This window comes from Sapajus apella, unplaced genomic scaffold (assembly GCF_009761245.1).
Source record: "Sapajus apella isolate SASKATOON/1434 unplaced genomic scaffold, GSC_monkey_1.0 scaffold76, whole genome shotgun sequence".
Lineage (NCBI taxonomy): Eukaryota > Metazoa > Chordata > Mammalia > Primates > Cebidae > Sapajus > Sapajus apella.
Genome location: NW_022437016.1, coordinates 5,659,778 through 5,684,766, shown reverse-complemented (window position 1 = coordinate 5,684,766; position 24,989 = coordinate 5,659,778). Strand labels below are relative to the sequence as shown.

The following is a 24,989-nucleotide window of genomic DNA, read 5'->3' as shown; positions in this document are numbered from 1 at the left end:
TGTAAAACCACCTTAGGAGTGAGGGTGAGGGGCAGGGGTAGGGGTGAGGGGCTTCAGACATCCTGAGGGCTAGTGGATTCTGTTAATTACCTCCTGGGCGGAGATGAGGGTTAGGGGCTCCAGACATTCCAGTGGATTCCTGGGCGAAGATGAGGGTTAGGGGCTCCGGACATTCCAGTGGATTCCTGGGCGAAGATGAGGGTGAGGGGCTCCGGATATTCCGAGGGCCAGGGGACTTTTGACATTCTGATTGTTACTTAAGTGGTTCACAGAAGTCAAAATAAGCATTTGTTTACACATTGTCTGGGTAGGGTGGAAATCACAGACCTTAATTACTTATTATAAGTCGAAGGGGCCAAGATGGCGTGGGTTTGGACTGCTTGCCTGTCACACTAGGGGTTACAGAGAGCAGCTTCAGCAGAAAGCCAAGGTATGGTTGAGGTATGCAGTTTTATGGGGCTTTTACCATGTCACAATAGAACTGAGTTCCGGAAAGATAGTGCTCCATGGCAGCACCTGAGTCCTTGGACCCTTGTCCAGGTGTCATTACTCTCTAGCCATCATCTAGCTAGTCCTTCTAGCTACCAGCTGGGAGAGACATCTTTCCAAAGTACTATGCATGCTGCAGTTTGCAAGGGAAGCAGAATAGCTCCATCTGGCCCTCTAACTCCCTCCTCCCTCCTTCCTCTTGCTCACTCCACCCACTTCCTGCATCCACCCCCCTCACCCTCAGGGAAATTGATTGATCTGAGTTATTCGTTGTATCAAACACAGGCAAGAAATACACGCCTGGGCCCTTCACATTCACTCTTGGTAATGCCTGAATTAGATTCATTCTGTTTTACATTTTCCCTGGCAAATCCAATTATAGAATTATTTGGGGGCGCAAATGGCCACCAGCTACAATGGTGCAGGCAATTGCTCTGGAGAGTAATTCACTCTGATGGGAAGGTTTACAAAAGCATTCATAAAGTATTTACACTGGTAGAAAGACGTGCTGTTCTCACCGTGTTGTCACGATGTCTGAAAAGACAAAGGAATAAAAGCGGCTCCGCCTCCGCTTGCTGTGAAATGTTCACCTTGGGGAGCAGGCCTGAGAAAGGTATGGCTTCTTACGATATTGAGCTGGAATATTGTTAAAAACTGGCCTCTCATGTGTTAGAGCTTCCAGCCTGTCACCAGTTGTACAGGCTTATGGTGATGACACTCAGAGGAAAGACTAGCCTCCTAGCATCAGAAGTGGGCTTCGCTAGCTCAGGCTTAGGCTGGTCGGGAACTGTTCTTTGGCCTAATTATTTCTTTGCAAAGAAATACTGCCTCGAAAGCTATCACCTTAGCTTTGGTCATAGTAGACTTTGGTTGAATGTTTCCGGTTTTTCACATTACTTTTTGGTGCTGTTCTGGCGTCAGTCTATCATTAATTGTTTTATCATACAAATGGTAAAAGCAGTAGCAGTAACATCGTTTTTATTTAGTTAATGGAGACTTAGGGAAGTTATGTGTTTTGCCTGAGGTCATGCAGCTATGAAGAAGCCAGAGCCATGGTTCAATGGTGTCTCTAAAAAGATACCAGTGTTCACAGGGGAGAGTGGAGGAAGATGGTGGGGAGAGGCATAGTGAGTAAAAAAAGTATATGACATTGCAGTAAGTGAATCATTAACATGAGAGAAAGGTAGTGCTGTGGAGTGGAAGGACTGTGAGCTCCTTGGACAACTGATGTCATTCCTCCCCTACAAGGAGTTTGAATAGGATAGGTATTCAGTTGTGTGCCAGGATGCTTTCAGCTGCAAACAACAGAATGAGAGTAGCAACTGATGGTTACAACAGGGATTTGTGTTTTCTCACCTAACAAGAAACCCAGAGGCAGGTTGTTCCAAGGTAGGTTTATGGCTCAGTGACAGCAGAGTTTGAGTTACTATCTGTGATCGCTGCAGTAGTTATAATCATCCCAGTCTCTCAGACAGTGTCCAAAGCATGGGAAAGAAGAAGGTTGGGCCTCTTCCTGTCCTCTTTTCATGCTGGTGGAAAATCTTTCCCAGGAGACCCCAGCAGACTTCCTGTCAGGCCTCATTGGCCAGAAGTGGCACATGACCGTGTCCTCAATGCAGGGTGGCTGGGAAAGCAGGAATCTGGCATTTTGGCTCTGTGGTGTAGTAAGTGGACCCAATGAGTGTGGAGGACAGGGAGGGAAGCATCTGCCTGCCACATAGAGAAGGCACCTTGCACATAGTAGGCACTCTTCTGAGGGTGGCTGTGAACTTGAATGTTATCTGTGGAGTAGAGGTATCTAAACTAAGAAGATGGCCCTTGTGTTTTGTTGTGTGATTGTCCTTTGCCATGGTGGGTCATCAGATGTTTCTGAATAGACAGTTACTTAAATGGATTTTGTTTAGGATAATAACCCGTACGCATCGGCAGAATAGCAGGGAGACAGGGTTTGAGAGCAAAGTGATAAGGCCTGAACTTTAGGACGAAAAATGAGTAGGTCCGTGTTGGAAGCATTTTGGAGGAAGCACCAGCAGTTGTGATTGCTTGATTGGGCAGTGGAAGAGAGAAGGGTTTAGGATGGCTCCCAGCTTTCTGGCTTGGGTTAGGGATTGTGGCGATACCATCTCATGAGGCAGGAAACGGGTGAGAGAGAGCAGGTTTGGAAGGATGAGGAGTTCAGTTTTGGCTCTGTGGACTGAGTGACAAAGCTGCCTCAGTGGTGAGATGCGGCAGGCAGCTGGATATGTGAATTTTGACCTTGGGAGAGACATCTGTGAAGGTGAAGACTCTCACTCGCTCACCCCACTCCTGGTCCAAGTCTTCTGCTTTGTTTGCCCTTAGGTAAGATGTAGGGGAGCCCCTCTTGCCCCGTCTTTCAGGCTTACTCTTTTCTCTTTGGCCTCTGGTAATTCCTTACATAGTTAACAGAAGGGATTGTCATTGTATATTGTGTTAACTCATTGTTTAAAACTGTTTTCTAGAAACTTCCATCTCTGCTAATCTATAGACTGTTTATAAATCAGTCTTTATGTGTGTTTTTATAGGTTCTACAAACATTTTTGCTTCTGGTTCAGAGCTTCATAGTTCTCTAACATCAGAAATTCATTTCTTGAGGAAGCAGAACCAGGCCCTCAATGCAATGCTCATTAAAGGATCCAGAGGTAAGAATTAAAGGAGTCACTGGAAGCCTGGAATGCCAGAGCCTTCTGTGACATGGAAAGAATGCAGGCATTGGAGTCTGACCAACCTAAGTATGAATCCTGTGGCTCTGTGATGGCTTTACACCATTTAATTGTCACAGTAGCCCTGTGAGGTGTTCCTATTTTATAGCTGAGAACACTGGAATCAGAGAGGTTCAGGAATACCTCATAGGGCTGTTGTGACAATTGAACGGTGTAAAGCTCTCAGCGTAGTGTCTCTAATAGGGACTCAGTAAGTGTTACTTTATTTGCTTGTCACTCATCCCCTCTATAGCCACGTGTCTTTCATCCTAGTTCACAATGGAGGAAAGAAGGGCTGTAAACACAATACTGCCAGAGTCTCCACTAGAGAATTCCTGCTATTAGCAAGATTTATCCTGTACTTTTTATAAAGATCCCTTCTCTTAATTTCTTCTATTTGGAGCTTGGCTCCTAAAGAGCTTTCACTTACATTATCTTTCACGACTGAAAACAATTCTGGGATGATGTATCATTAGTCCTATTTGACAGGTGAGAAACTGAGGCTTAGGGATTTGCCTGGCCTGTGGTCACAGAGCTAGAAGGTGGTGGAGCTAGAACTTGAGCCAGCTTATCCCACTTTTTCTAAAAGGATACTGATGCTCCTTTTGGCTTAAGAGATGAAATTGGGGCTTCAGTCAGTCAGTCAGTCATTCATTCAGCAGGCATTTCCTATCTCCTGTTCTACTTCAGGGCCATGCAGACTCTGATGCAGAAATGAAAGCGATTTCATCCCTTCCCTCAGGGAGCTCATAATCTGATGGAAGAGACGGCCAGACAATCTTGGCAGGCCAGTGTGAACCTCAGCCATGATAAAGTCAGGCTGTGGGAATGGCAGGACCCTGGAGAAGGCATCCTGACTCAGGAAAAGCTTGCCTTCAAGAACGGAGTCGAGGAGGGCTTAGTGAAGGTGCCAAAGATTGAGAGGAGCCAGGGTCTTTTAAATAGAAGGAAGAGAGCAGACAAAGGCTGGGGGGTTAGCAATGAAGAAAGTCTAGGCCATTTGGGAAGTGTAGGAAGCATGATGTGTCTGGAGCTTGAGGGAAGGGGTGAATGCTTGCTTAGAAATTATCTTGTCATGGTTAAGAATGCAGTCAGAAAACCTGAGTCCGAATCCTGGCTCTGCCACCTACTGGCCGTGTGACCTTAAGGAAGTTTCTTATCTGGAAAGTGGAGAATAATGGTGCCTGCCTTGGAAGTCAGCCCTGAAGATTAACTTAGGGCACTGCATGTCAAGGCCCCAATGTCATACCTGCACAGGTAGTGCTGGCGCAGGTCAGCTGTTCCCACTGCCAGCACTGCTGGCAACTCATCCTGATGGAGCTTCCAGCCCCCAGAGTGCTCCTGAAGACCTGTGGTAAACCTTTCATAGATGGCAGCCAGTTAATCCACACCATAACACATGTGAAGAAACACACTTTATAGCTGGTAGCTCAGTTAATCCACATAATAACACATGGAGAAGTGAAGCGCCTCCTCACTCAAGGTTATGAAGTCAGGAAATGGAGAAGCCACTCTTGAATATGGCCTCTCGGCCTCCAGCACTGTGCTGTTGACCACGATGTCTCTCGTACCTCTGGGTGTATTTCATTCCACAGGAGAGGTGCTGTCCTCAGCCTCAGGAGTGAGGGCCTCAAGGTACCATCTGCACAGCCCTGCTGGCCTCCTGGGGCTAGGCTGGTAGAAGGCCTGGGGCCAGTCCAGCACCCATTCCCAGAGTTCTGGGCCCTGTGTTTTCCTGTCTGTACTTTCTAACTGCCGTTTGCTCTGTGATCGCAAAATAACTAGGTTTGCATGGCCTGTTGTTTAATAGAAAATTAAACAGGCCCATTTTATCCCAGTGACGTTTAATCTGCAGCCTTGATGTTGACAAATTTATCTGCCCAAAGTGTGTAAGATAATTGGAATGCCAAAATCATAAATGCCAGATTGAATCTCATTCTTTTTTTTGTATTCTTGAAGTGCTGTATTTATATAATAAGGTTGGGAAAAACAAATGGTGGCTCTTCTCAGTGGCGCCTGTTTGTGTTTGCAGATAAACAGAAGGAGAATGACAAATTACGAGAGTCCCTCTCCAGGAAGACCGCGAGCCTGGAGCACCTTCAGCGGGAGTATGCCAGTGTGAAGGAAGAAAATGAAAGGCTGCAGAAGGAGGGCAGCGAGAAAGAGAGGCACAACCAGCAGCTGATCCAGGAGGCCTGCCGCAGCCGCCAGGAGCTGAGCAGGTAGTGGCTGTGCTTCCCTGGTGCCCTGCTGGCTGAACCACGCATCCGCGCCCTGGGCTGCAGTTGTGGAATCAGGCACGCAGGCCTCTGCCCTAGTGCATAGTGGCAGGCAGTAGACACAAACACATCATACGTCTGGTGGACCTACCACATGTGGAGAAAAATCCCCTAAGGAGGAGAGGGCTTGGCAGCGGGTTGCTGTTTTTTGTGGAGGGTGAGTCAGGGAAGGCCTTTCTGAAAAGATGCCGTTTGCACAGAGAGCTGTGAATGCAGTGAGGAGGTGAGTGTTGCCGCTACCTGGGGAAGATCATTTTAGGCAGAATGGGCGCAGGCCCTGAGGCAGTGTGGCTTAGACCTGTGCCCGACAGTGCAGGGCAGTGCGTCCCGAGAGGCAAGGTGCTGAGGGCCAAGATGCCAAATCACATCGGGCCGCAGAGCCAGTGTGAGGACTTTGGGTTTTACTCTGAGTGGCATGAGAAGCGTGGGAGATTCTGAGCAGAGGAGTGACGTGGATCTGCTGTTGTTTTTAAAAGGATCTCGCCAGTTGTCCTTCTGCCGTTTCCCTATTTGAGTCTGTCTGGTTCCACATTTCAGTTGTTCCTGTTGGAACGTGTGAATGCCCCACTCTTGAAGAGTTACCGTCATCACCCAGGGCGCTGCAGTGAGGTAGCAAGATCATTGTCTCTGCCACCAGATAGTCCTGGGCCTAAGTCCAGCTCCCCTCCCGAGCTATGCACCCCTGGGTAGGAGACAGCCTTTTTCAGTTTCATTTCCTTATATCTCTGAACTGAGGATCAGAGGGCACTGACCTTTTAGGGTGTCTGTGAAGATTACATGAGATCACATAGGTAAGGGGCTGGACGCAGGGACCACTTAGAAACTGTGGCTGTGACTGGAATTCTTAACCATGTTTGTCACTTCTTGGTCCACATTCTTGTGACTGAGGGTGGAATTGGCTCACCCTGTGGGATTTGAATAAGTGATGCTAAGGTAGAATTAACCTCTCCTTCTCATGCCTGTGGGGCCTTCTCAGGGTGCAGGAGGAGGTGAAGTTGAGGCAGCAGCTGCTCTCACAGAATGACAAGCTATTGCAGTCCCTCCGAGTGGAGCTGAAGGCGTATGAGAAGCTGGATGCAGAGCACAGGAGACCGAGAGGTAATGGGGGCTCTGGTCCGAGGCCCTTCTCATCTTGAGGCTACGGTGCCTTGGGCTGTAAGCCCACCCAGTAGCTGGTTGTAGGCGCAGGTGGGCAGAGCTCAGCACTCTCCACTCTGGCCTCGTCGGTAGAGTAGATGGGTGTTGAAGCTGGCGCTTTGGCCCACTCTTCTTCTGAAGGAACAGTAGGAAACATGGAAGGACTGAGGCTTAGCACCCAGGCCAGCTGAGGTCCGGGTTCCCACTCCCTTGTTCTGGGCTATATGACCCTCAGCAGGCCACTTCACCCTTTGAGCCCATACCTGCCTCTGTAAAACATGTCTCTCAGCACCTGCTGTGTGGAGAGTTATGTTAAAAATTGAATGAGACCATTTATTAAAAGCATCCTAGCATGGTACCTGACACATAGTAAGCACTCAGGAAATGACTTTTATTACAGCCGTCCTGCTAGTATGTGTTACTTTTTGCCCATTCATTCAGCAAACATGTATGGACACCTCTCCTGTGCTGGGCATTGCTCTGGGGATGCTTGTTGGCCTCAGTGCTCGCTGTATCCTGAGAGAGATAGCAGATCAGAGTGCCTCAACTATAAGGTCTAATGTTTCAGAATTAATTCTGAGGTGTGGTGAGGTGTTTTTTTTTTTTTAAAACTAATTTTCCAGATGGTTTCTCTCTATTGAAAGTTTATCTAGAAAGGGTCATCTCACAGCTTTTATTTTCTCCTCAACTTGCTTTTCTTATTCTTGCTGTTGTGTCTTTTTAATATACTGTGGCTCTTAAAATCATCCCCTTTCATTCTATAATTCTAGCCCAAATAGATTTTATTACTACTAGACATAATTTCGGGGTTTGGTGTGCAATTTGCTAGGCTTTTATGGTCAGAAGTGAAAATTAATTTCCAGCTCTTATTTAGCCTGCGGAATAGCAGCAATTAAGTCTGCCAATATTTTTGTTTCTAAAGTCAAGTTGTTATTTTAGATTGTACCTAGTTCTTAGGAAGGGGGAGGGCGAGGGTGGTGGCGGGTGTAAAACACGATTGAGTTCCTTTGATGGCTGACCCTGTGGTTGTGGAAGATGTCAGGGCTTCCCTTTGCAAATGTCCGCAGAGGCGTCGGGAGAAGGCTGGAAGGGGCAGGATTCTTTCATGGACCTGCACAGCCTCCTGATGGAGATCCAGGCTCTGCGGTTGCAACTGGAAAGGAGCATCCAAACCAACAGCATGCTGCAGAGCAGGCTCGAGGAACAGCTGGCGAAGGGGGCGGAGAAGGCACAGGAAGGAGCTCTCACTCTGGCTGTCCAAGCCCTGTCCATCCCTGAGCTGTCCCTTCAGCCCGACAAACACGGTACTGCACCTGCCTCTCCCCACTTCCTGAGCATGCAGCTCTGAGCATCTGTGTGTGACATGTGAACTTCTGAATGATGCCTTTGCCCCACAGAGGTGTCCTTCCATTGATAGCTGACACATTGTAGCCTAGGAACCAGGGGACCTGACTGCTAAGTAATTAGCCATCACCTTTGGCAGAGTGATGTGGTCTGTCTGGGGCAGCTTCATTCTCAGGGAAGTGGAATTTGGACTTGCAGACAGCTTCAGTGGCTCTGGTGTTGCTCCCTCCTATCTATTTAGTCCTGCTCATGTCACTTTGATGCTGAAATTTCTTTTAGTTTTCCTACTGCCTTTAGAAGGGAACCTAAACATCCTAATCTGGCTTTCAGTGTCTTTCAGGATCTGAAAAGCATCCTGATAGATTTAAAAAGTAGATATGTTTCACATTTGCGTGTGGGTTAATTGCCTAGCCTCGGAGAGGCTATAGGGGGTACCAGAAAGAGGGCCAGACACCTCTGCCACCCGCCCACCACAGGGTGTGGAGCAAACCAGTAAATGGTCAGGTGCAGAGCAGTCAGGCAGCCTATCCTCTTTGCTTTAGAAATGAAAAATGAAGGCCCAGAGAGCGGATGGTGCTTGCCCAAAGTGGCCCAGCAAGTAGGTGGCAGAGCTGACGCTAGAAACCATTTCTAGCTTTGAGTCCAGGGCTGTTCCTGAACCCCACCAGACCCTCTAGAGTCTTGGGTATCCTGGGATTGTCGTCCTGACACCCAGTATCGTCAATGTGTGTATCCCGTGGAATGAGGAATGCCAACATGCTTATAAGCAAGTATTGTATTAAAATTTGGACTTACTTTTACTTGGATACTTCTAGTTAAAAAAAGTAAAAATAAATCTCTTAGGGAGCACCTAGTCAGTCTGCCTTAGAACTTGAAGTGATTAGTTCATTCATTGAGTTCTTATTGATAAGGAACTTAACATTTAATCAAAGTGATGATGTAATATGAAAAATGAACAGAGAAAAAAGTTCATGATTCTGCACATTCATCTTTTTTTTTTTAACGTTTATTAAATATGAACATGAATTTATATTTTTCAAATTGGTTTTGTGTCATTCTGTGTCCTTTCTTTTTGTCCAATATTAAATCATACATGTTCCCCCTGCTTTCACATGGGCTTCCTAATGACTGTTTACAGGTTATTTGCAGTCACCAATCCATGACCCTGTTGATAAAATGGTCTCTGATTTGGAGCCATAGAAGGCATCAATGTTAGTATGCTTTTTGCTGTTAAACAATATTCTTAGGAGAAAACCGTACCAGGGGAAATCTCAGAAGTTTGGAAAGGTGCCATGTTGCCGCCTTCTAAACGGTCTGTACATCAGCAGTGTACAAAGGTAGTGGTTTTTGCATGACTTCATCAGCCTTGGGCATTACTATTTTCAACACAGGTCTGTACCTGGCCCTTTTTAAGGCTTTGAGGAGATGGGATTTAGGAACCTGTGGGGTGGGCTAGGGGAGATTGGAGCAGGGAGAACAATTCTGTGCTTGGGGTGCCCAGGAAGGAGAGTTGGGTAGCTGAAGTAAGCAGGCCATCCAACAGCCTTTACCTGCTTTTGAAATTTGCTCAGAGGCAGCCCTCAGCATGCCTGGTCAGGAGGCATCCAGGAGAGTGTTCACAGTGCTGCTGCAGCAGGAAAGTTTTCTAATTTCCTTGAGTCAAGATCAGAATTATATCATAAGCAGCAGCATCTCTTCCTTTGCAAAAGACTTCTCAGGTCTGTATTTAAGTGCATCTGTTATAAAAATTCTGTTCTGAAGGCTGATGTCTTTTGCTGAGAGTGATTCTTCTCGGGGCCAGCTCTGTGGAGCTGACCTGGCTCCCTGGCCTTAGGAATTGTAGCAGACCCTTGGGAGGTGCTGGAGTGCAATCAGCCCTCCTTCCAGTGTTGCAGAACTTGGACGGGGGTTCCTAAGCCCTGCCCTTGCTTGCTCTCTGCCACTGACATGGTGGGTTATGCTGAATAGATCACGTTCTATCTCTGCCCCTTGGTCTCCCCTTCCATGAAATCTGAATTACAATGTGTTCTGCCCACTGAGGTATTGAGTCCAATAGCTTTTCATATGTGAAAGTGCTTTTCAAATTAAAAAGTATTGCACAGGTCATCTGCACAGCATCTGTTGATTTTGCCTCCTTACAGTGTTGCAAATACGTCAACCCCCAGATCCTTTTGTGGGTTACTCTCACCTCTAGCTTAGGTTAGTGTGGCAGTCTCCTGACCCACTCCTCCAGTACAAAATACAGACCTCAGCTTGACATTGCCTTGGCCAGAGCCTTTGAGTGGGTCCCTCAGTCCTCATGGTTCTGGCCTTGCATCCTGCTTTGTCCTTCCCTGCACCCTGGGCCTTGGGCCTATGAACTGCCTGCCCATTTCTCTCCGAGCGATGATTCTACTCTTTGTCCCACTGTCTGCCTTTCACCCGCCCATTGTGCTGCCTGGCATTTCTTTCCCTCCTTCTTACCATAGGTCAGTGTCAATCAGTCTCCAAACATAGGGTTTTAAAACAGGTCTTAGCCTTTGGGAAGGCAAGTTGGGGGTAGTGCCCCTCATCTGAGCCCCAATAGCCTGTTTCCCTCCCTTCTCCTTGATCACACTGAATTAAAATTGCATGTTGACTTTTCTGCTGATGTATTTCTAGGGAATGGACTGAGCATGGTCACTCTGTCTCCCTGGTACCCCACACAGATGGGCCTGGCAGGACAGAGGCCCAGTGAAGATTCGAAGGAATGCTGTGTGTGTATGAATAAGTGAATGTGAGGTGCTTGACTGTGTTCTCATTCAGTTCTCTCTTGAATACTGATAACAGTGAAACTAACAGTTCTTATGTTCTGCATTTTGTAGATGGTGACAAATATCCCATGGAAAGTGATAATTCATTTGATCTGTTTGATTCCACCCAGGCAGTGACACCAAAATCAGGTACAAAGCTGAAGTCTGGGTAACTGTGACAGTAAGTCTTTTTAAATTGCAGAAAAGGGGCTCCCTGGTCCCAACTCAGGAGCGTATTGGCAAGGATTTGGGATTTCGCATCTCCAGCTGGTGATCTCCTCCTCCAAGCCAGTTAATCCACTCCTAGGTGTTATCAACCTTAGAATGTCATTGGGTCCTGTTGCTGTAGATTAAACCTGTGACCACCTTTGTGAGGCTTTCAAAGGCCCTCCAGGATACAGCTCCAGTGGGCCTGTCCAACCTTATCCCTCACCCTGGTGTAGCCACACACAGGTCACCATCCTGTAGACAGGCCCACACTTTCCTCTCACGGTGACTTTTAGACCCCCTTTGTCCCACTCTTTGTCTGTAAAAATCTCGTTTCCTCAAGACTCATCATGAATGCACATTTCTCTGTGACATACCTTTGCTGCTCTCCCTGGTCAGAATGACTCATCATTAGTGTAATTCTTGCTATTTGCTCAATCAATCCAGCTCAAATGCTGCTCCTTCTCAGAAGCCTTCCCTGTTCTCTCCCTCCCTGTACAGATAATTGTTTTTCCTCTGCCTCTGATCCTTCATCACTCTGCTGTTACACCTTCTGCAGTGTCTGTGTTCTGATCAGACTGTGGACTACTGGAATACAGGCACCAGCTGGAGTCATCCTTGTGAATCTGGGGTCTTCTGCCGAGTGGGTGGTTGATAAGTGTCGGTTGAATTGACTTGAGCCTCTCCTACAAGATGACTCATAGCCCAGTGTGGGGTAATATACAGAGGTCCAGGAGCCAGGTGGCTTTTCCCCTCTGGGCTTGTGTTGGGTGACATTTGGGCACGAGGGCCTGTCCTAGACCTCCTAGCTAGCTTCAACATCATAAGCTCCTTGAGTGCAGAGTGTTAGCTGAAACAGATTTTACATCCTACCTCTCATGTTACAGTTTCAGAGACTCCTCTACTCTCTGGGAATGACACAGACTCCCTCTCCTGCAACAGTGGCAGCTCGGCAATTAGCACTCCGTGTGTGTCCCGCCTGGTCACTGGCCACCGCCTATGGGCCGACAAGAGTGGCTGCCATGTCCTGGGCCTGATTGAGGACTATGAGGCCCTGCTCAAGCAGATCGGCCAGGGACAGAGGCTGCTTGCCGAAATGGACATTCAAACCCAAGAGACTCCCAGCTCCGCAAGTCAAGAGCTGGGAACAAAGGTAACCTGATCACAGAGCTAGAGGGCACAAGCTGCTCCCTGGGAGTGTCAGTGGAAGGGGTAGGGGAGTCAAATGGCGCAGTTGTCCTCAGTAGGACCCTGAGGAGAGGGACAGGAAGTGTGGCTCCAGAGAGCTCAGAGGTCAGGTCCAGTGTGGGGGACTGTTGGTGGTGGTTGCGTTTTGTGGGGGTCACGCCCTCTCTTCCTGTAACTGCTTCCTGGGCTCTGCTGTCTCGCTCCCATGACGGCTCTGTACATCTGGTCTCTCATCCATTCTTCTCTCCATCTGCACCCCCGTGTGTCCATTCATCTGCCATCCACCTGGCTGTCACTCATTATGAAGTGGAATTAGTAGTTCAAAAGTTATGAAGTTTTTAGTGTTCTTGATGATAACCATTGCTGCATTACTTTCCAAAATGATTCTATCTCTGTTCATAAATGGATCGTTTGTCTCACTACATTTTTGTCTTCATTGAGCTTTTATTGTTGTTGTGTTTTTTTGTTTTGAGACAGGATCTAGCTCTGTCGCCCAGGCTGGAGTACAGTGGTGTGATCATGGCTCACTGTAGCCTCGACCTGCACCTCGTAGGCTCAAGCAGTCTTCCTGCATCAGCCTCCTAAGTAGCTGTGACCACAGGCATGTGCCATCACCTGGCTATTATTTTAGAGACAGGGTCTCACTATGTTGCCCAGGCTGGCCTTGAACTCCTGGGCTCAAATGATCCTCCCAGCTTGGCTACCCAAAAGTATTGGGATTACAGACGTGAGCTATCATGCCTGGTCATATATATATATATATATATATATAATTTTTTTTTTTTCCTTTTCCCGATGGAGTCTCATTTCTGTCACCCAGGCTGCAGTTCAGTGATGTGATCTCCGTTCAGTGCAGCGTCCGCCTCCTGAGTTCAAGCGATTCTCCTGCCTCAGCCTCTCTGGTAGCTGGGATTACAGGTGTCTGCCACCATGCCCAACTAATTTTTGTATTTGTAGTAGAAATGGGATTTCGCTATGTTGGCCAGGCTGGTCTTGAACTCCTGACCTCAGGTGATCCACCCATCTTGGCTTCCCAAAGTGCTGGAATTACATGCATGAGCCACTGTGCCTGGCTGAGATAATTGTATTTATAATGATTGTTTTGTCACTTTGATATCTAAAAAGTGTGTATCTTTTTTTTTTTTTTTTTGAGACAGGGTCCGGCAGTGTTACCCAGGCTGGGGTATGTGGCACACTGCAGCCTTGACCTCCTGGACTTAAGCAATCCTCCCATCTCAGCTTCCCAAGTAGCCAGGACTACGGGTGTGCTACACTGCCACACCTAGCTGATTTTTTATTTTTTGTAGAGATGGGATCTCACCATGTTGCCTAGGGTGGTCTCGAATTCCTGGGCTCAAGCAATCCTCCTGCCTTGGCCTCCCAAAGTGTTAGGATTGCAGGCATGAACCACTGTGTCTGACTTTGTTCTATTTTTGTATTTACTTATTACTTATAAAAACAAATGCTTTTTTCATTTCTTCTTTTTTTGTGTTTCTCCTTTTCGGAGTCACATACTTAGTTTTCTTATGTCCTTGATGCCTCCCAATTTGAGTTTGCTCTGCCAGCAGAGAGGGTGAAAGAGACTTTACAAGGCCCTGATATCATATTCACTACAGCAGGGCCATTTAACTGGGACCACTGAAGACAAAACCATTTATTGCTTGCTGCTGGTGTCATTTGCTCTGGGGGGTGGGGGGCGTCTCTGTGGGCTGCTAAACAGTGAGAATAGCCCTCCCACAGATCCTTTACTTGGAGTAGTAACTGTAGTTAATGTTGGTGGTTATTAATCATAGTTATTGATTGGGCTAAAATCACCACTGAAATTCTCTCATAATCTACAATTCGCCAGTCTGTAAGAACAATAAATTGGTGTTACGTGGCACCAGGCTTTTGCTCAGCATGTGAAACAGAAGCCCTACAGTCTGGAGATTTATGCTGCATGTTAAGTCTTGCTTGTCCAAAATCTTTTTCACGACTGCATATAAAGGCCTTCATATCCCCCCTGTGTAGGGTCCACACCTGGTACCACTTAGCAAGTTTGTGAGCAGTGTGAGCACAGCCAGGCTGACCCTGGAAGAGGCCTACAGGCGGCTGACGCGCCTCTGGAGAGTCTCTCTACCCTCGGATGGCCAGTGCCCTCTTCACTGTAAGCAGGTAGGTGGTGACACATGATTCAGAGGCTCAAGGATGCCACTGGGGCCCGTGTCTCAGTTTCCTCCATGCCAAGCCCAGGACCTGGCCCATAGCAGATGTGCCCACCATTTGGGATATGTATCGGGGAGGAGATGGCACTTTTTGCCATGGCTTCACTGTGTTCTTAATTGATCTGTCCCACACTCCTGTAGCCCTGACCTGTCTGAGCACATCTTTGTTGAGTAGAATCCTGTCCGTGTTCTGCACATGAAGAAATTCCGACTCCGGCAGCCAAGGCCCTTGGTCAGGGTTAGAGCTTGAAGTCCCAGTTTGTCCTCATAGACTAGCTCATTCTTTTTTACTCATCATTCATCCCTTTTATAGATGCCTTTCTCTGAACCTTCTAATTCCTATCAATGGTTTTCATCATCATCTTTTTTTTTTCTTTTTCTGTTTTTTTGTTTTGTTTTGTTTTTGAGATGGAGTTTTACTCTTGTTGCCCAGTCTGGAATGCAGTGGTGCTATCTTGGCTCACTGCAACCTCCACCTCCTGGGTTCAAATGATTCTTCTGCCTCAGCCTCCCGAGTAGCTGGGATTACAGACATGTACCACCACGCCCAGCTAATTTTTTGTATTTTTAGTAGAGATGGGGTTTCTCCATGTTGGTCAGGCTGGTCTCAAACTCCCAACCTCAGATGATCCACCCGCTTTGGCCTCCCAAAGTGCTGGGATTACAGGCGTGAGCCACAGTGCTCAGCCTTATCATCATATTTGAGTGGAACTTGTTCAAAATCTGTTTTAACTACTTAGGCTGCAAACCAGGAGTCAGGGAGAGTAGAAGCTGTCCCCTGATTTCTGTGTGTGGGATGTGTGGGATACATGTGGTATCATGACAAGGTGAGTGCCCACTCTGGCTAATCCAAGAAACCTCCTTGGAAGAAGGGATATGCAGGTTAAGGAAGAGTTAGAACTCTCTGCTTGGTGGCCTGATAGATATTTGCCCCTTTGTTTATCTAACCTGTAAGTTCTTGCCAAAGGCCAGCAAAAAGGCAAAAGGGAAATTTACATTTTGTGTCATTATCTCATTTAGTTAACCCCCTTTTGACAGCTTTCAGGTCTCTTAAACATGACCATGAAGTAGCTGGTTGGGCAGCCCTCTGCTCTGAAGGTCCTCATGAGCATGTCCTAAGATTTCCCTCTTGGGACCCTGGGGACAAAGTTTGGATGCACTAAGCTCAGGGAAGTTCATAACTGTTCATTCCATAGAAAAATCTTTTTTTCCACCCACGTTTAGCTGGTGCCAGTATCAGGTGAAAGACAGTGTCAGGGAGGAAGGCTGGGACTCACTGGGGTCCAGCCCCACATTGGTCTTTCCCTTCTTCTATTTTTTTTTTTTTTAAGATGGGGTTTCACCATACTGGTCAGGCTGGTCTCGAACTCCTGACCTCAGGTGATCCGCCCACCTCAGCCTCCCAAAGTGCTGGGATTACAGGTGTGAGCCACTGCGCCAGCCTTTCCCTTCTTCTAATCTATCAAGCCCTTTTCCATCTTACGCTTAGGTGACACAGATGGCCTGGAGTGTCCCATGTCCTGCTCCTGGCTGGCTCCTTCTCACCTTTCAAGTTTTAGCTTAAATATTACCCCAGAGTCAGAGAGGGCTCCGTGATTCCTCCATCATAGCCTCCTCTTCTGTTTCATCATGGCCTTTTCAACAAATTATAATTGTGTATATGTTTAATGTCTGTCTTCCTCTATTTTCCTTCAGAGGACAGTGTCTGTTTTATTTATATTTTTGAGTGAACCAGTGATTTTTTTTCTGTACACCCAAACTAGTACCTGCCTCATATGATTTTAACATAAACATGTCTGAACCAAACAGTTGACCCTTAATGCAGTGTTTTTGTCCTTAGCACATAGTAGTAACTGTTGAATCAACAGAATACAGCTCACACACATACACACACATATATATAATATATTATGTGTACATACACACACAAATTATAGCCACATTGATTTTCCCCTGCTTGCAAATCGTTCCAGGAATGGTTGGTGCTCCTGAGTGCCGCTTTCCTTCCAAAGGTTTCTTGAGTAATTGATTATGCTCACTTTGATGTCATGGAATCGTGGAGCCAGAAAAAGGACCTTTGAGATGCTCTGATGTGGTTGCTGGGCTACAGACCCCCTGTGTGGTGTTAAATTGCCTCTAACCACTTTTCTGTCACTTCTGTGTTTTATACAGTGCCTTTGCTTGGTGTGAAATGTGTGTAATGCTGATTTCTAAGTTTTCACCAGCAACCCAGGGGTTTTGAACTACCTGGTGTTTTGTCTTGAGTGTTATTAATTGCCTTTTGCGTTTAGTATACCATCCCATGCAGTCTGGACTACTCTGGAAAGTGTGTATCATGTGCCCCAGTTGTGTGGAGGGATACAAATGTACACACATACTTGCTTATAATAATTTTTTTAAATGGAGAATAAACAATAATAAAACAGGCTACATATAGTAGTGGGAGGGGAGAGATTGGAGTAACAGACAGGAGGTAGATTTCTCTGAATAGACTTTGTTTTGTAGATTTGACTTTGCAGCTGTATAAATGTATTACATAATTATAAAAAAAATTGAAATGAGAAAACAGTTTCTAAAAATTCTTGGCAAGATGAAACAAACCTTACTGTATGTGGCATTATAGGCATAACAGCACAAAAAGAAACATTTTAATGCCTAAAACAGTAGTTTGACCACACATTTCTAGTAGAAATATTCTAAGGGCAAGAAAAAATTTAAACTCTTCTCAATGGTTATATAGTTAGTAATAATATTGATATTGATATTCTGAATTATTGTATTTCTCTTTTAAGATAATACAACCTTTAATTTTATTGGGAACTATTTTTACTGTGAGGAAAAAGAGATATGAAATCAAAGAAATAACCCTGTAATCCTAAATTTGAATAGCAGATATCAGTATGAACTTGTGATGTATTATCCATTAAAAAAAATTTATGAATGTTCTCAACATATAATACTCTAGAAACCATGTCTGTTCTAGTACCAGTGAGCACCCTTGATGCCCAAATTATGGTTTCTAGATACCTTTGCCCACTAAAAGGAACTAGGGTTTCTTGCAGAAATGGCTTGCTGCCAGGTTTGGGGCAGGAAATGTAAAGTATGAACCTGGAACATATTTTATCCTAGTGAGAAAGGATCCAGCATGAGAAAAGAGGGAGAGAACCCCATGGATTTAGAGTGGTTCCCAAAGTGTGGGCCCTGGATCTGCAGCACCTGCATCACCTTCAGAATGTACCTTCTTGGGCCTCACCCCAAACCTACTAAATCAGGAACTGTGAGAGTGCACCCCAGCAGTCTGGTTTTACAACCCTCTAGGTAGGTTTGAGAACCACTGGATTAAAAGAAACTTAAACGACAAACAGATGCCAAACTTGGATCTTATTTGCATCCTGAATTGAACCAATTTTTTCGAAAAAGAAAATTATAAAGCTCTAAGGGAGTGTTCACTGACTGTATTTGGTGATACTAAGGAATTACTGCCTTTTTTTTTTTAGGTGTCATAATGATATTGTGGATTTTTTTTTTTTTTTTTTTTTTTTTTTTTTTTTAAGAATCTTTTTATGGCTGGGATGGTGGCTCATGCCTGTAATCCCAGAACTTTCAGAGGCCAAGGTGGGAAGATCACCTGAGGCCAGAAGTTCGAGAGCAGCCTGGGCAACATAGTAAGATGCTGTCTCTATTTCAAACAAACAAACAAAAAAAGACAACTTTTTCTTCTTGAGAGATGTAAAAAATTTTATAGATGAAATGATATGATTGGCTTCTAGGGTTGGTTTCAGAATCATCTTGGGGAGAGGATGGGCAGGAATGTCGTAGATACAAGTGTGGCCATGAATTGATCATTGCTGCAGCTGTATAGGCACTTGGGGATTCATTATCCACTTCTTTCTACTTTTGTAAATGTTTGAGATTTTTCACCATGAAAAAACGAGCAAAAATTCCTGTCCATGAAGTCAGGCAGAACACTAACGCAGAAGCCTGAGGCCTCCTGGGAAGGGGTGGCTTCCAGCGCTGCAGCTCTGTGGCCCCTGGGAGGGGTTGTTCTGGTGAGTTTCTGCGGACACCAGGCACACTGCTTACACCCAGCGTTTCATTTGATCCCTTGAGGAAATCTTGAAGGATTTAAACATGATTCTTCCCATTTTCCAGTGGTAGGAACAGAAAATCCAAGAGGTTAAGTGACTTGCTTCAGCGTCATAGAGCTGGGGAGTGCTGGAGCTGTGCTTTGAGCCCCTGCTGTTGTTACCATGGTATATCCATCCTATAAAAATGAAGATTTGAATCCAGGGGAATAACAGACATGTAAACAATTAAAATTCCCTGTTTTAAGTACTGGATAGAATATGTACAGGGTGTTATGAGAGCACCAGTGAAAATTAGCCCACTGTGAGTGGGTACATGGTGTCACAGCTCCGGCTCTGCACCAGACACTGGTGGTTAGAGGGAGGAAATGAGCGTGTGGTCGGTACAGAAAGCAAACAAGTAAAGGACCAGTCACTCCAGTGTGCTGTGACATGGGCGGTGATGGGGAGACACTGAGGCCCTGGGGCACCCAGTGTAGCAGCAGCCAGCCTAAAAGAAGTGCCAGGTCAACTTCCTGGAAGAGGCGACACCTGAGCTGACTTTAGAAAGCGGAATGGGTCAGTCAGGCTGAGTTTGAAATGATCATTCCTGCTGTCTTCCATTGTCTCATGTGAGTCTCACTCTACTGCAGTGTGATAGCTGGGTCAGGGATTATTATTCTGATTTTACAGATGTGGGACTAAGGCTTTGACTGTAGAGAGACTTTGTCCTGGAATGTGTGGCCTTTAGAGCCATGACCAGAACCTAAATCTTCGTGGGCTCTTAGCCCCAAGGAAAAGAATCAAAGCAAACCTAATGTTTAAAATTAGGATCTGTTTGGGAAGAACTGTTGAAGTCCTTGTACCTGACATGACTGGTTAATCTTAAAAGTAGGTTAAGTCAGAGAATCAAAAAATGATACGTACCTTAAACATTTTAGTTTAACTTAAAACAGCTAAATGTACATTCATTTGCCATTCTTTTGATGTAGGGCCAGGGCCTTTTCTTTGAATATGGGTCTTCTGATTGGAGTTTCACATCTTCTTTCTTTCATAAACTGCATCCATAATGTATGTCTGTCACTTTGAATTTCTGTTTCTTTAAGATGAAGAGAAAACTTAGACACTTGCAAAGCAATTTGAATATGGAATTCTTCTAGACTGTGTTCCTCCCACATCTTTTATAATTGTCTCACCCACACCTAATTTGCCAGAAACGTGTTTTTTAGTGACTTGCTTTTATCAAGTCTTTCCTGAAGCATATGTTAGTTTTCATACAACCAGTTCTCTCTTTTAATACACATATTTCATGGGCTTACTTAATATTTAATTGAATTATGCAATTTGATTACAAGTACAGCTACCATCAACAAATTTGGGAACAAACTAAAGTGACTCTTCCTGAGCTGACAACTCACCGTGTCTCCTGTTGGGAGCAGAAGTGTTTTGGTGCAGCAGAGAGCAGCCTGTGCCAGGGTACTTTCCTGACAGAAAGGGAGTGTCTTTCCTCTGTGAGCTGGTTTGGTGGAGACTGGCTGAGAGGGCTCCACCGTGTGTGTATTTCACCTCAGAGCACTGAGGACTCTGGTTTTGCCACCCATCCACAGTTTACTCTGCAAAACCAAAAGTTTCTCCAAATGGAGCATACTTTTCTGTTAGAAATAGACGCTTGGTGCAGCAACAAAAAATTAGCACTGAGACAAAGGATTTTTTAGCAATGCCGTTTTTACTTCCTGAACTGCAGGAAGGGTACCCTCGCTAGCCATTGTGCCATGAGAGTACAATGAACAAAGGAAAGGCAGACCAATTTATCCCTTACACATTTGGGGTTGTTCTTCCTGCTGTGTTTGATTTCCATTGGTTGGAGCCAGACCTCACAATTTAAACTGAAACATGATTGACTAATAACTTAAAACTTTTTTAAACAGGTAAAAGCAGTGGAGAGCTGGGACATGCCTGTGAGCACGTCCAGCACAGATATCTTGGTTAAAGTACAAGGATACAGAATGTACTACGTGCCTGTAAGCATGGCATGTCTAACAGCTACATAGAATAGGGCTTAACAGACTTATTAGCACACTTATGATTTATTTTTTGACAAGAAAGGAAACTTTAAAAAGGAACTTTTCTACTTCCCACATCTTCTAATAATACTTTTATATGATCTTTTTAAGATTTAGACACGGAAAAGTTTTTAAAATCAGCATTATAGTTTTTTTTTTTTAAACTCAATTTGAAATCATATCTCATGGAGATAATTGCTTCTAACATTTTGATGACATCTATGGATGTGGACATTTATATTCAGTTTTGTGGAACAGGAATGCCTTAGATACAGGATGTGTTGTTCTGGGCTCTTTTGTCACTTATTGTGATCATTTTTTGATATCAATATATAGAGCTCTACAACATCATTTTTAGTTGTTGCAAAATTATTGTATTATATATAAGTACCATAATTTATCCAGATCAATACTGATCAAATCAGGTTATGTTTTCCTACCATGAACAATACTGAGACGAACATCCTTGTATATAGGCATCTTCTTGTGCTTATGTTGTTATTCCTTGGGGTAAATGCCAAAGTGTAGAACTGTGGGGGACAAAGAGTTAAGCGCATCTTAGTTTGGTGGATCTTGCCAAGGCGTTCTTGCTGGGCCATGCCAACCTGCACTTCCACCAGAGGTCACGAGGTCTTTCCCCTTACCTTCAGTGGGTTTTGTCCAAATTTGCCCTTTCCTGCTTATTTCCATTCAAATATTTTTGCTAGTGAGGTTGAGCATTTTTTCATATGGCTTTGTAATCCTTCCTATGTAATATGACGTTTTATGTTCTTTGTTCATTTTTCTAATTTATTTTTTCTCTAGATTGGAGAAATGAAGACAGAGATTACTAAACTACATAAAAAATTGTTTGAACAAGAAAAGAAGTTGCAAAACACTGTGAAGCTTTTGCAACTGAGCAAGCGCCAGGAAAAAGTCATCTTTGATCAGTGTGAGTGAGTGTGGGGGTGACCGCTCTGCCTGCCTTCCTGCCTCCAAGGGCTCCCAGTTCAGCCCTGGATTACCCACTCTGGAGCCCAGATTGTTTGTAATCATGCCTCTCATTTGTGGGTTTCTTTTCATACTCCATCCTTCTGACTCACATGGACAAGTGTATTCACTTAACATACCTTTGTAGAGTGGCCCCTTGGTGCCAGGGACTGTCATCTCACTGGGAGACAGCCATGTGGCATGTGCAGTGATGGGAAGATGCAGCACACTGGGGTGGGTCTGGGGTGGCCATCACTCCGTCCCAGGGAGGTGGGCATCTTAGACAAAGTGACCTCTTAACTGAGTGTGAAGGGAGGGGTAGGCATCGTCAGATGGAATGAGGAGTGGCCGTCTAGTGGGGAGGAGTGTGGAGAGAGGTACAGAGGCAAGAAATCGCTTTTCTGTGTCAGAAACCAGAAACAGTGCCTGTCAGTGGGGTAAGGGCTGCAAACAGTGGATTGAGGCGGGAGGGATTGGGGATCAGGGAGTGCTTCATGAAAGACTGTAGGTGGCAGGCTCAGGGCAGAGGATTGACCTGTTACATCTGTGTGCAAGAATGGCTCATTGGTGGCTGCTTCACCAGTGAGGAGGAGGCCGACTCCCTAGTCAGGCAGGAAAGAAGGCCCTTGGCCATGACACTGGGGATCCAGAGGAGGGCATGGATTTGAGAAATACTTCTCAAGGCAAATGCTGAGACTTGGGGTCGGTGAGGTTGAGTAACTTTTGTAAGGTCAGTCCCATTTCCGATCTAGCCACTTTGGAGATTGTTTGGGAGCAGCTCCATTTCCCGGTTTAAACCCTCAGCACTCTCTCCTGCTGCATGTTTAGAGGAGCAGGCGGCGGCTGAGTTTCCATTAGTGCCTGTTGGTAACATGGCACCGGCCAAGCCTGCACTGCCTGCGTGTCAATTTCCCTGTCTTAGGAGAACTGCTGACTGTAACACTTTCTCTCTGAGGTGCCAGCCTGCCTTGTGCGTCTCTCTTATCAAAGTCCAGCATTTCTGAGAAGCACAGAACAGAGATTATTGCCAAGTAGTTCTCCTTAGCCACACCTGGGCACCTTCTGAAAATAGACTCTGTGAGACTGGCAGCGTTTGAACTGCAAAAAAGAGAAGCTCAGCCACTGAGCAGGCACTGAGTTTCTGTTCTTTGCCCCTCATGCCAGTCTCGGGACAGAGGTGAACAAGACAGTCTTTGCCAGTGAGGGTTGTGGGCTTAATGTAGGAGACACAGAGCTTAGCTGTAGGACGGTGTGCTGAGTACATCCTAGGAGACCTGAGAGGTGGTTCAAGACTGACTGGTTCTCAAGGGATGACTAGGAGTTCATCAGACAGCGAAGGGGCAGGAAGAGGATCCTGGCAGATGGCCCTGTGGCCTTGCTGCTGTGCTCCCAGGGGCGAGAGAGAACCGAGTGCTCAGGGACATGCTTAGGATATGCAAAGGGTTTTCCTGTGGGAGATGAGTGAGAGGGGTAAGCAGGAACCAGGTTTCAAGGAACCTTGTGGACAGGACTCCAGGATGAGCAGCAGGGACTGGCGGGGTCCATGCGTGTACTAGAAGATCCCATGGCTGAGCTTGGAGGGGCTAGGAGGCCGGGAAGACCTCTTTGGGGGCTGCAGCAGTCTCGCGGGTGGGCAGTGGTTCAGGACTGTCGGGGAGAGGGGATGGTTTTGAAAGACTGTAGGGAAATCAACCTGGCAGAGTGGCAGATGTCTCTGGGGTTTGGTTGAAGACTTTGTGTCCCTCATAGAGAACCTGGAGGGAGACAGTGCCAGTTGTGGTCATGTTAAGGCAGCTGTGGAGTATTTGGGTTAGATACTTGGGTGGGAGGCGATGCTCTGCATAGGTTTAGGAAAAGGCAGAACTGTCTGCATTGGCACCTCTCCTCCTCAGCAGCTTACGGCCCTGACCAGTCACAGGGCAGGTAGCTAACCCTGTTGACAGGTGAGGAAATTGCAGAAGTAGGTTCCGATGGGTTGATTACCGTGGGAGGTCAAAAGGACAGAACCCAGGCCCCCTGTGTCCTAGGTCAGAGAGCATGGAATTATTGATTGAATCTCTACTGTCCTATGTGACCTGCATTCGACCAAAACCCTAAGCTTTAGATTCCTCATCTCTAACTGGAGATACAAATTCCAAAGGACTCAGACTAGAGAGTTGGGCCTGGGTTCAATAGCAGCTTTATAAAAAGCACCCCAGTTTTCTTATCTGTAAAATAAGGATGATAACGCTACCTAAACTATACTGTACTTAGCACAGTCCCTGGCACAGAGATGAGGCTCAACCAGTCTCTTCCCCTCTCTTTCCATTAGGCCGACCAAATCCTATGCATGGAGGTGGCAAATCATTCCTAGTAAGAAGAACCACAAATGTCTTGTAGCATTTCCCCGCCTGAGCTGGTGTTGCCCCCCCTCCATATCTCCTAGGCCTGGCACAGAGCAGGCTTGACCAGAGCAGGGTGAGGCGCTTGCCCCAGGCAGCACAGTTGGTGCCTGACCCGGGGCCTGCATCTCCTCCTGTGCCAGGCTCTGCACCTCATTCCGAGGAGTCAGGTCCTCGGCAATTCTCCAAGCCCTGTGGACCTCACTGACCTGCTCTGGGTCTAAAGGGACTAGGTGAAAGTTGGTGTAGCACCTCCTCTTCCTCTGTCGCCCCGTGGTGATGGGGAAGAGCAAACACCAGGGCTGATTTTTGCCTGGTCAAGCTGACACCAGACCTTCTCTCAGAGTCTACAGGGAAAAGTAAGGAAAGGGCATCCCGGTGGGACGCTGAGAGTCCTGATGCCCTGGGGCCACTCACTGGCCACGTGACCTGGAACCAGCTACCTCACTTCGAAGCCTCAGGTCCTCATTTGCAAAGCGAGGGCGGTACTTCTGCCCCATAGGGTGGGGGGGATATTCAGTTGGAAACCACTTGTCACCAGGTCAACCCTGCTCCACTCAGGTCGGTACCTTCTTCCCTGCACCCTGCCAAGGTGGGAAGAACTGTGGACTGAGCTAGGCAGGCCTGTGTGTGAGTCCCATCTCTGCGCTGGGGCCAGTGTAGATTTGGGACAAGTCCTTCAGCGCTGTGTCCCTTGATCTTTTCCTTGAAGTGGGGATTTCTGTACGTTGAAATGTGACAGTGCTGTTCAGGTGTAGGAGTCCCCTCAAAGCTTGAGCCAGATGATCCTTATTTCTGCCATAAGCTTTGTTCTCTAGGTACATATAACGTTCTTTCACAATTATCTCTAACCTCCACAGCTGTGATACTTAATCCTTTCTGGGTCACAGGCCCCTGGGTGAATCTGGAGAAGGCTATGGCCTCTCTCTGGAGAAATGCAGACATCTAGACCACACCCACATTTGCACACAGTGTCTGAGGATTTAGGACTGACTCCCCAAACATATCCATGGCCCCATGTCAAGAACTTCTGCCCTGCAGCAGAGGTTGGTTGGGGTAGAGAGGCAGTGGCCACCTCTGAAAGTTGTTTTGCTTAGCTAAAAACAAAGTCCACACCGTCTGTCCCATCCCCAGTGTCACAGATTGCAAATAAACTCCATTACCTCCAGAGGG

General features: G+C 46.3%; 1 protein-coding gene across 4 annotated transcripts in view; it reads left to right on the top strand.

Annotated features, from left to right (window-relative positions):
• Positions 1-24,989, top strand: part of CDK5RAP2 (CDK5 regulatory subunit associated protein 2) — a 201,128-nt gene that overhangs the window by 174,160 nt on the left and 1,979 nt on the right. For all 4 annotated transcript variants that reach the window (XM_032251443.1, XM_032251440.1, XM_032251442.1 and 1 more), the window contains 8 exons: positions 3,033-3,149; positions 5,242-5,431; positions 6,465-6,586; positions 7,693-7,929; positions 10,813-10,890; positions 11,835-12,100; positions 14,146-14,289; positions 21,271-21,397. In XM_032251443.1, coding sequence (XP_032107334.1) covers positions 3,033-3,149; positions 5,242-5,431; positions 6,465-6,586; positions 7,693-7,929; positions 10,813-10,890; positions 11,835-12,100; positions 14,146-14,289; positions 21,271-21,397 — 1,281 coding nt within the window. The remainder of the gene's footprint in view (positions 1-3,032; positions 3,150-5,241; positions 5,432-6,464; positions 6,587-7,692; positions 7,930-10,812; positions 10,891-11,834; positions 12,101-14,145; positions 14,290-21,270; positions 21,398-24,989) is intronic.